The 10,843-nt window shown below is 33.7% G+C and overlaps 3 protein-coding genes across 5 annotated transcripts; 1 reads left to right on the top strand and 2 right to left on the bottom strand.

Annotated features, from left to right (window-relative positions):
• Positions 1-337: 337 nt before the first annotated feature.
• On the top strand, positions 338-3,052 carry CCR4 (CRINKLY4 related 4). 2 transcript variants are annotated; one of them, XM_078976893.1, is made up of 2 exons: positions 338-1,329; positions 1,417-3,052. In XM_078976893.1, exons 1-2 carry the CDS (start codon positions 471-473, stop codon positions 2,787-2,789), a joined length of 2,232 nt encoding a protein of 743 aa, XP_078833019.1. In that variant the 5' UTR covers positions 338-470; the 3' UTR covers positions 2,790-3,052. The 2 variants fall into 2 exon arrangements, with proteins under 2 accessions (XP_078833019.1, XP_078833018.1); XM_078976892.1 differs by having other exon boundaries at positions 339-3,052.
• Positions 3,053-4,458: 1,406 nt separating this feature from the next.
• Positions 4,459-5,843, bottom strand: LOC145027162 (small ribosomal subunit protein eS21y-like). 2 transcript variants are annotated; one of them, XM_078976890.1, is made up of 4 exons: positions 5,745-5,843; positions 4,971-5,041; positions 4,757-4,889; positions 4,459-4,657 (listed from the first exon to the last, which is right to left on the bottom strand). In XM_078976890.1, exons 2-4 carry the CDS (start codon positions 5,018-5,020, stop codon positions 4,595-4,597), a joined length of 246 nt encoding a protein of 81 aa, XP_078833016.1. In that variant the 5' UTR covers positions 5,021-5,041; positions 5,745-5,843; the 3' UTR covers positions 4,459-4,594. The 2 variants fall into 2 exon arrangements, with proteins under 2 accessions (XP_078833016.1, XP_078833017.1); XM_078976891.1 differs by having other exon boundaries at positions 5,749-5,787.
• A 2,146-nt stretch (positions 5,844-7,989) lies between these two features.
• Positions 7,990-10,462, bottom strand: LOC145027146 (putative methylesterase 12, chloroplastic). Its single transcript, XM_078976889.1, has 5 exons — positions 10,051-10,462; positions 8,974-9,213; positions 8,742-8,885; positions 8,540-8,674; positions 7,990-8,425 (listed from the first exon to the last, which is right to left on the bottom strand). Exons 1-5 carry the CDS (start codon positions 10,318-10,320, stop codon positions 8,153-8,155), a joined length of 1,062 nt encoding a protein of 353 aa, XP_078833015.1. The 5' UTR covers positions 10,321-10,462; the 3' UTR covers positions 7,990-8,152.
• Positions 10,463-10,843: the final 381 nt, after the last annotated feature.

Genomic DNA, 10,843 nt, shown 5'->3' with positions numbered 1-10,843 from the left:
AACTTGATGTATAAATTGATAAAAAAAAAAAAGTAAAACACGATTTTATGTTTTATAGAAAACATAATGAACATATTAAGCTAAATGAAAATACGGTTTACAATAATTTAATAACGTGATAAATCGCATCCCTATTTTACAGCTACAATAAACTTATAATAAAAAGGCATATGATTTGCGCATGGGCCGGAGCATGATTAACAACAATTATATTGATTATTATACCGAATATGAATCTGAAAATTATATTAGTAAATTTTTTTTGTTTAAAAAAATATTTTATAAATCTTTTAGAATATAATTGAACCAGTATTTGGAGTGTCGTAGAAAATAGACATTGTTCCGTGCTTAAATTGTCATTCACTCGTTCTCGCTCCTCCCTTCCCTTTCTACAATCCCGAACAAACCGCGTTTGCACAGTCACATACCTCCACACATACACGCACAAACACCATGAAACCAGCACTTCCATGGCGGATTCCCTCCTCGCTCTCTTCTCTCTAGCCTTCTTCCTTTTTCTCAATTTCCCTTCCATCTCCTCACTTCCAACTGTATCAATTTCCCACATCAATTCCAATCAAACCCTCATTTGTGCGTTAACTAAATCCCCTGCCCAACAACAAACCCGCCTCAATTGCACCACTACTAGCTCCCCCAACGGATTTCAACTTCCGATCAACGAAGGAAGCAGGTATCCCTTCGTTGGAATCGTGGGTGGAGCTGGTTTCCTCTGTGCATTAAGCTCGCCGTTCTCGAATCCATCCACAACACCCACTTCGTTTCTAGTTTGCTGGAGGTTTCTCAACAATGGAACTACGGTGTATAAGAGGGTTTACCTTGGCCCATCTCTCCAAGACATTGATTCCGGTGACTCTCATGTTTGCGGGATTGTTAGTGCCACCAATCAGCTCCTGTGCTGGCAATGGGATCAATTCAATGATGATTCCAACGTCAATCGATCTCAATTCCGATCCAGTGTTACAGTTGGAGAGAATTACGTTTGTGGGTTCTCTGAATTTGGAGAAATAAGGTGCGTAGGAAATAACAGTAATACTTTCAACATCACTAACAGTTCTCCGGTGGGGAATTACAGTGTGATTTCCGCCGGATATAATCGTGTTTGTGCCGTTAATTCCACTGGTGGTTTAGATTGTTGGGGAGACGCTATAACTTCGAAACCAAATGGTGTGTTCAAATCAGTTTCCATGGGAGATAATCGATTTTGTGCAATCAGGGATAATGGAACAGTGATTTGTTGGGGCGGAAATGATTTCAGTTTGCCGGAAAATCTACGACAGGTTTCTTTCGAAGCATTGCAGGCAAATCGCGGTATTTTTTGTGGGATTTTGACTTCGAATTATTCGCTCTACTGTTGGGGGAATGAATCTTTGAACTCAAATTCTATTATTTTCACAGACGTGATTCCTGGTTTATGCACAACCACATGCAATTGTGGTACAATTCCAAACTACGGATCATTTTGCAGCAGAACATTGATGATTTGCAAGCCGTGTGTTTACAATCAAGACCCGCCGGAATCAGTCCCATCACCTGTCCCGCCACCACTTCCACCACCGCGCAACAGTGGTTGGAGTACCAAAATGGTTGCTTTCTTGGTGGTTGGAATCGTCGGTTGCTCATCAATCCTCGCTGTTCTTATCTTTCTCATCTTCAGATTCTGCAAATCAAACGAAGGTAGCCGAGTCCACGATTCCGGACCAATGGAAGACATCCAAATCGCATCACAACTTCAAACTTCAAACCGAATTCTCGTAAAGAAGTTGTCACATTTAGTAAGTACAGGAAACGCAAATCACTTGGAAGAATTCACTTTACAAACAATCATCAATGCAACTGACAATTTCTCCGACGAAAACCGAATCGGGATCGGAAGTTTCGGTTCGGTCTACCGCGCCATATTACCCAACGGTCAAAAAGTTGCGGTCAAACGGGCCGAATCAACGTCCTCCTCCTCCCTTCCTGGGGGGACAAAAAAGCGCAAAGAAGACACAGACAATGCGTTTGTAAACGAGCTCGAGTTTCTCTCTCGTGTTAACCACAAAAACCTAGTCCAATTACTAGGGTTTTGTGAAGAAAACAACGAACTCGTGTTAGTATACGAGTTCATGGAAAAAGGTAGCCTTCACGAACATTTACACGAATTTTTTAGCTCAAATATAATGTCATGGCCCGCCCGGATCAAATTGGCATTAGATGCGGCCCGCGGAGTAGAGTATCTTCATGTTTACGCGGAACCACCGATCATACATCGTGACATTAAGTCCTCCAACATTTTGCTAGACGGTGATTGGACTGGAAAAGTATCTGATTTCGGGCTATCACTGATGGGCCCACCGGATGATGGGTCGCACCTCTCGTTACGGGCAGCGGGTACGGTTGGTTACATGGATCCAGAGTATTATAAGTTTGAGCAGTTGAATGCTAAGAGTGATGTTTATAGTTTTGGTGTTGTTTTGTTGGAACTGTTATCTGGGCTTCGTGCAATTCACAAGAATGAGGCGGGAGAGAGGAGGAATGTAGTGGATGTGGTGGTACCGTATATTGTGCATGAGGAGATGCATCGAATTTTGGATCATAAAGTTCCCCCGCCTACGCCTTTTGAAATTGAGGCGGTGAAATATGTTGGATATTTAGCAGTTGATTGTGTGACTTTGGAGGGTAGAGATCGACCGTGTATGAGTGAAGTTGTTTCGTGTTTGGAGAGGGCGTTGATGGCTTGTTTGACGGTCCCGTCTTTTTCCCGGAGCTCGAATAGCTCTTCTGCGTGAATAACAATCCGTTTAATGACATAATTACTTGGAAGGTTGTGGATTCGAATCTTATAATATTTACAATTTAAAGAGGAAATGGGAATGTGATAATTTGAAGTTGTTTTCATAAATTGTTGATAATATTTTTCAATTTCTTTTTGTAGCATCTTCTTAAGTTTTTAAAGGTTCAATTATTGATTGAATTATTTATATGGGTTGTATTGGTTGATTATTCAACTTCCTATTTTCTTTATTAAAAATTGATTATTTTGATTATTCAACTTCCTGTTTTCTTTATTAAAAACTGATTATTTTTACATTATAAATTAGGGTCACAATGAATTTGAGAAATATTACAAACTAAAATTTATTATTGTAACTTCAAGCAAGGACGATGACCATTCTTCTTGTGTTTGAATGTGAAATTCTTAGTGTTGGCATTTTGAGTGTTTGGGATAAAATATTAAAGGCTCTGAAAATATCGATGGATTATAATTTTCTTTTTGCAGAATATTACATTAGCAAGATTGGTTGTTTATTACTAAATAACAAAAAAAGATTACATCAACAAGTTACATGTTATAACAGAAAATATTAATCATAAAAAATGAAGACAGATATATAAAAATATGTTATCATGTCCAAGGTTTTACCCTCAAACGACTCGATTCGAAGTATCATGTGGCGTAGGTTGTATTGGATGTATCGGATTTGCATGGCAGGTCAAAGATATCAACGTGGATTGAAAAAGAAGATCGATCGACTCTTGAAGTCAATGAAATCGAGAAAGTCTAATAATTTGAAATCAAGGGTTGACTTCTCGACGCTCCCCCTCCATTATCACATACTTTTTAGCCAACCCCTTTATTTACTCTTGATTATATTAAAATTATAATACACGTAGGTGCAATTACTTGTGGCATATCAATATATATTTGCAATGAAGGTCATTAAATCAATATATTTCAAGCTAATTAGTTAATTTATAATATTAATTTAAATTTTGTTTTATAATACTAGATTGCGCATCGAACAGGTATCCAACCAAATTTCATAATACTGGTACCAAAATCAAACCAGTTAGTTTTTAGAATATTGGATGGAACTCGTTGGACCAACAACAATGTGTTTCTTTTTTTTTAATTTAAGTTTTAGAACATGCATTAAACCGATGAGAATCAGGTGCGATAACGGTTACCTATTACTAAATTTTGAATGAATTTAGTGAAACAATGGAAAGAAAATAAATTATTCTTTAATATGCCTTGAGTACGTAGAAAAATCTTTTAGATTTGTTTTTTCATTAGGTGTAGACAATTTTCCGCTCTCTTTTTTCTATTCAAAATAATAAATTTATGATTTTTTTAATAAATAAGACCAAAAGTTTCAAGACTTTACAAAAAATTCTTTGTTTTTAAACAAAGCAACATTTGATAACGAATTTGTTCATCATCTCAAGGATTTTGTTTGGAATTCAGAAATTTTATAATAAGTTTCAGATTTAAAATGCTTTGAATAGACGGATAAAATGTTTTGCAGTTCAGTCATCTCTCATGTGCACAAAAAATCCGTTTGTTTGTATATATATTTTTGTTTGTTCGGCTAAACTTAATTTGTTTGGTTTATTTTATAATAGCAAAATATAAATATGTAGCCCAAAACACAACTTTGAGATAAATCTCCAAACTTGATGTTCAAACCAAATGCAATCTTTCATTCCCGGATAGAAGTGAAACAGAATCTAAATAAAAGTCCAACAAAACTCCACCAAGAAAAACTCAACATTCCCATGGGGGCTAAAGCAAATTTAAGGGGGCAACAATCTATTGATGGGTTTCAACCTTCTTCTTCTGCCACAGCCTATCAAGGGCACTATCAGCATCTCCCTACAAAAAGAAAAATTTTAATTACAAATGTCAATAAAACATTATCGCAGAGATTAAGTCATTGTCATAAAGCTTATTATGTTAAAAGACGAAACTAACCTGGGCACGGACAAAACCACAGAGGGCAAATGTGGAAAACTGACCAGTATATCGGCCACTTTCATCCAAATGCCCTACGTTAATTTGGACTGAAGCATGATCTTTTGAGGTAATTAGCCTGTTTGTAGCAGAGCTGGAAAAGAAAAAAAAAATTGAGCTAATTTTTCACAATCTTTTACTTTTATAATGCAAATATAAATGTTAAAAAACATACCATTTCCTTGGGATATAAAGATCCATGTTCTGTCCCTCTTCGTTCTGCATGTTTGCAAGTTCTTTTAACAACTGTAAAATCAAGAAACAAAAATAAGATGCCACAATTAGCTAAAAAGTTAAGGATTATCGCTATATAATTCAGTATAATGACCAAATTCTTGTTATTAACTTTAAGTTCAAAGTTTATGAAGTAAGTTCACACAACAAACAAACAAAAAATCAAGCTTTTACAAAGAATAGCAAGCAAAATACGTTAATGATCCAAGCTAGTTGAACGAAAAACAGATCAAATTTGATATAAAAAAGCTTGCAATTATATGTAATGTGTGAGGCAAAAACCTAGTAACATTGCACAAATAATCTAACAGGATAGCATGTACACCGTATGAACTCCATAAGGAGACTCCGGCATTGCTAAGGAATACGATCTATTAAACAAGAACATGTTTAACATTCCAAATCTATTCCTTACAAATTAGAAAATCGATGAAACTTATACATTTCTAGTCGGTATTATTAGCAAATTTTCTTCGCTAGCTAAAACAATCATATCAATTATGAACTGAAAAATACAAAATCAATTTACATATATTATTGAGAGTGAGAGTCTAATCAGAAAGAAGCCAGTGCTAGAGCGCATTTCGGAAACATAGGTTTTACAACGAAAATAACAGTTTCGAACGGAATTCAATTGAACAATTTAAAATGGAGAATAACAATAGTATAGTTTTATGATATACAGTAGAGGACGATGGAGGAATACAACACAAACCTACGATGAAGATGGTTTAGTTCGGCTGTAAGCTGCTGAGCGAAGAGGCGTCTGGCTTAAAGGATATGAAAACCCTAATTGCGTTCCTTTATATAGTTGTATGCGGAGGCTAAAATTATCATATCCCTAATCAGTTTGGTCCTTACACTATTTCTTATATTCAATTTGACCCCTTCAAGGATTCTTTTTTGACATTTAAATTCACCAAATATATTTGGAAAAAAAATGCATGGGTTATTAACCATCTAATATGATCTTTAAAATTGAAGTCATGAAGAAACTTTTTATACACAATAGATTTATGCCATCAACATTCCATAAACATTTGTTGAATATCAAATCATTGTCAAAAATCACATCATAATATGAACCTTACGTCAATGAATATGCATGTGATATTCTTCCACCCCAAGTTAACCTCACAACTCTACTAATTGCTATCCAAACTCATCAATTACTGCATGCATCAGAGAATAGACATACATACACACATAATACGTCTACGAGGGATGAATAAACATTAATTGAAACCCAAATGACAAAAATATCGCATGTAATGGTCATGGAAATCATATAGTACGATCCTTAAACTTTAACTTTGTATCCTAAGGTTGTATTTAGCGCGTTATGTTTGGCAAACCAAAAAATAGTTGATAATGTAGCTTTTTAAAAAGCTAATTAGATTATAATTCTTTTTAAAAATTTTCCAAATATATTCTTAACTAATTATAAAAAATATATTTTCTAAATGTTTTTTTATATCTTTCAACTAGTTTATCATCTAGTTTTTACTAAAAGTCATTTTTTGTTAGCTAGCTTATAAGCTAGTAACTGATTTTTCAGTTATCAGCTACTACCTAGCTTTTCAGTTAATCTGCCAAATATAACCTAATATTGAGAAGAAAACTAGTGAAAAAAAAAACAGAAAACTGGTTAAAGGTGACATATTAATAAACACAATCTTGTCAGTAAAAAAGATTTACATAAATGGTGTCGAAGTAAGCATAATATGCCACCTATAACTAGTTTTCTGTCGATTCTCTTGGTTTCAATCTTAAGATCATGATTGGACTTTAAAATACGGATTATGTTTGAGTTAATGGTTTTTTTTCATGTATTCTTTTTTACTTTTGTGTTTTTCATTAAAGTTTAACAAAAGAAAAGTAATTTATTGATACAAGACATAAATGTATGTTCATAATTTAATTTTAAGAAATTAAATTGTCTTATACATTTTATGCTTAAAAATATTACTACCCACTAACATTATGACATGTGTCACTATTCTACAATTCAATTTAATTTTATTTGATATAATCATAATATACTCTTAATCAAAATAGTTAAGTAAATATAGAATGGTGACACGCGTCAAAAATTTAATGGATAAAAATATTTATAGACAAAAGATAGGAGTCAATTTAATTTCTCTTTAATTTTTAGTCTCTATGATTAGTCTCCCATATGCCTAAAATATTATTAATGATTCATGATTTACCCTTGTTTGATGGACAAAGGTGGGTAATAAAATAATAAAACTGTATATTAATAACTTTAAATTTTAACATCTATTATAATAAATGAAGATTTTTTTGCCATATGTCCTCTTCTCATTCATTTGGACACATGTCATTTTTCTAGAATTTTTAATTTTTTCTATTTTCCACTTATCATTTTATTGTATTTTAATTTTATTAAATTAAAATTTCACATTTACTGTGTAAGGTAATATATATGTAAAGTATTTATTAAAAAAAAATTATATATGTAATGTATTCAATACATTAAAGTCTCATTAATTTTAATAATTCAAATTTTTTTTTATTTTTCTTATAAATTCAAACTTTTCAAATTATTAAAATTTTATATTTATTTTTTTTAATTAAACTCATGTATTACATAGGTTTCACACCTAGTAATTAATAAAACTTATACATAAAAACATTATGCTCTTGGTTGTTCGATTTGGGTTTCAGTTTTTATGTAAGGAACAATGACACCAAACCTCTTGATTTTTCTAACAACCAAAAACCAAAATAAAGGTTTTCAGTTCCGAATCTTCAATTTTGTTTTTACTCACCCTAAACAAACTTTCTCCCAAATTTGTTATCCCCAATTTACGACCCCCAAAAGCCAGCCACGATAGAATCACAATTATCCCTCATATGGATTTTATGGGACATTTAAGGGATTCTCTTTGTAGTAATATTTATTTGTTAAAATCAACCTCAATACACTTTGGGAATTAAAAAGGGATGCTATATTGATGTTCTTTATAACCGGGCACCTATGAACAAATTAACAACACAAACTCTAAAACATTTTGATAACAATATGAATATAATAAATACATAAAAACAAAACATCTCAGGTTCTTTATATCATATCCCCGACCCTTACCCATCTGGCTATGCAATTTGAGCTATCTCCAGCAAAATTTTGTGCAGTGACTGTGGTTTAGAGAAGAAAGGGCAATGATCACTACCCTTGATCTTGAAAACACCTTCTGGTGGATTTTCTCTTACAAGCTTTTCTTGAATATCTGGTGAAAGGGCATGATCATCAAGTGTTTGAACATAAAACCTACGCCCCTTTCCATATTTCTCTTTTGATAGTGACAGGTTCTGCATTATGGGTCCCAGTGGGATCGGTCTCACTGAAACCATAGCCAGAGCTATATCCTGCAATCACTCATCATCCATCAAAATTTATAATAATAAACTTTCCATGAAATAAATTCTTATATATCAGGTTTCATGAATCATCAAGAATGCATAATTCGAGTGGAAGATTACTTTTGCAGGTGACTGATTGAAATACAATCCACGCATTTGTTGCTTCTCAAACATGAATCCAGTTGCTGGATTGTCTTTCCCATTTCCATGTATCAAGAACTTGGATTCCTTCATAAACAGCTCTGCAGATCCAAGCTGTGAAAAGAGAATTTATATACTACATGTCTTAATCCAATAAGCTGTTTTTTAAGTGAATGCATACCTCTTCAGCAAAAACATCAAAGGGTTTTTGTCCATCGGCTACCATTGTCCCACATAAAAAGATTGCTTTAGAAATCTTATCTTGAAAATGCTCTAATGCATATGAAACACAAGCACCTCCACTACTATGTCCCACTAAAATTACCTACAAAGTTAACAAATAAACAAACGTATATAAAAAAACAATTAATGATGTTAAAAGTCAAAGAGGTAGAATAGAAATATGTTTTTACCTTTTCATCTTCGGGTAAATTTTGCAAATAATCAGTTAGTGGTTTTGAATAGTCTTCAAGTGTAGTGACATTGTTTGTGTCCTTCAAATCAATACCGGATCCAGTAAGATCTAATGCAGTAGGAAGCATTCCGGATTCTTCTAGAAGAGCAATGGTTTTATACCAACACCATGCTCCAAATCCTTCTCCATGTATCAAAACAATTTTCTTCGTTTCAAGATTCTCCAAGAATTCTGGTGACTGAACATAAAAAAGTGTTAATTGCAAGAAACAGCTACATACTTTCACTTATTACACCATTGTAGTTTGAAAGATCTACCTAATTATAGAAATGTAGTTTGGAGAATATTTAAAATACAAATGTCCTGATAAGACAATAAATGAAAGTACAATGTTGTAATTGGGTAGAGTTTTTCAAGTACAATGTTATGGATAATTTACAGACTGACTACACCATTAGTGCAGATTTACGAACTGGTTTACAGTTTTCCTTTTGGAGATATAAATTATTTCATTTATGATTTTGCACCAAAAACTAAAAACTTCTACTGACTATCAATGCTCATAAACATCAAGCAGTGTCCCATACTTCCAAATCACACACAACAACAACAGAGAACATATACAATAGATGGAAATTGAATGGTAAATTCAATGAAGTTATGAACTTATGGTACTAATAAGTCCTGTTCTAATCATTTATCTCAGATTCTACTCCTCCCTTCTCAACACATCATAAATTTACCAATTATCTTGAAACAAAATTGTTAGGTATATAGAAGCTTCCCTTTGAGAAAAAACACAAAAAGCTTAAAAGTTGCTTCAAAGGTAAACCGGTATGAATGCATAGCTAAAAGAACAAAGGAGCAACCTAATAGAAATAGTCAACGCTGCAGAAAGGCTATATGATTATCAAGATACTACTAAAGAAAAAGAAAAAGCTCCTTTTTAGGCTATTGAATTCTTCAAACAAATCAAATTAACTTTTTCCCTCACGCCTTTTCACAAAAATTAAACATATTAAATAAGCAAAGTAAACCCACTAACGAAAAAGCAAAAGGATATAAATGAAGCGACCTGTTTTTGCTGTTTGGGGTTAGTCAAGGTCGGATCCGAGATGGGGTTATTGCGGCGGCGAGAACTGGTGGATCCAATTCGTCTAGACAAAGAACCATCGAATCGCTGAGACGATTGATGGTGTTGAATTGCAAGAGACAAAGCTTGCATGTGTAATAACTCCTCATCTGATTGCAATTTCCTCTGTGATCGATTCCCCCCACCGAATCTCCTACTACTCTTTGACCCGTTACTATTGTTCTTCGTCTTGCAACTAAATCGATTACCCATTTCTTGCCAGTGGAAAATAGGGGGATTACAGAATACAGATTTTGAGATTAGAGGAATTTGGGGATGTCGGTTGCGTATAAAACCAAATTATGAGAGCTGGAGCTCATGTATTACCTGTATAGTTGAGTGTTTTTATCTAGGGTGCACAGAAGCAGAGAGAGATTAGGTGAAAGTACAGTGAGACTTTAATGGGATTATCAATCGAAAAAAAAGGCCCACGCAAGGAGCTGAATTTGCGACCCAATTAATTGTTGATTTCCACCGTCTTCTCTGGATTTTAGTTCTTGTGGGGCACGCTCTTTTGTTTTGAACCTGTGAAAACGTGTTCCGCCGAAAAGGAAAATCTCATCGCGACTTTACTTCATTACAATTTACAACTTACAACTTACAAAATCAAAGATCAGAGGAAGTGAAGTTCTCAAAATTAGAATATAGATCTTTACCAAAATTAATCGTTCAAAATTAGAATACAATCTTTACCAAAATTAGCCGAAACTTGGTTGTAAGTTTTAACTTTCCTATA

Source organism: Lactuca saligna, chromosome 1 (genome assembly GCF_052625555.1).
Source record: "Lactuca saligna cultivar CGN05327 chromosome 1, ASM5262555v1, whole genome shotgun sequence".
NCBI classification, from domain to species: domain Eukaryota; kingdom Viridiplantae; phylum Streptophyta; class Magnoliopsida; order Asterales; family Asteraceae; genus Lactuca; species Lactuca saligna.
This window is presented reverse-complemented; position numbering and strand designations above follow the sequence as displayed.

Excerpts from the sequence above, each read along its gene's own strand:
- CCR4 (XM_078976892.1), top strand. The coding sequence starts at position 471 with ATGGCGGATTCCCTCCTCGCTCTCTTCTCTCTAGCCTTCTTCCTTTTT.
- LOC145027162 (XM_078976890.1), bottom strand. The coding sequence starts at position 5,020 with ATGCAGAACGAAGAGGGACAGAACATGGATCTTTATATCCCAAGGAAA. Across the intron at positions 4,890-4,970 it reads CTTTATATCCCAAGGAAATG|CTCTGCTACAAACAGGCTAA; the intron begins GTATGTTTTTTA and ends TTTCTTTTCCAG. Across the intron at positions 4,658-4,756 it reads GTGGTTTTGTCCGTGCCCAG|GGAGATGCTGATAGTGCCCT; the intron begins GTTAGTTTCGTC and ends TTCTTTTTGTAG.
- LOC145027146 (XM_078976889.1), bottom strand. The coding sequence starts at position 10,320 with ATGGGTAATCGATTTAGTTGCAAGACGAAGAACAATAGTAACGGGTCA. Across the intron at positions 9,214-10,050 it reads ACCCCAAACAGCAAAAACAG|TCACCAGAATTCTTGGAGAA; the intron begins GTCGCTTCATTT and ends TTTTATGTTCAG. Across the intron at positions 8,426-8,539 it reads TCAATCAGTCACCTGCAAAA|GATATAGCTCTGGCTATGGT; the intron begins GTAATCTTCCAC and ends GAGTGATTGCAG.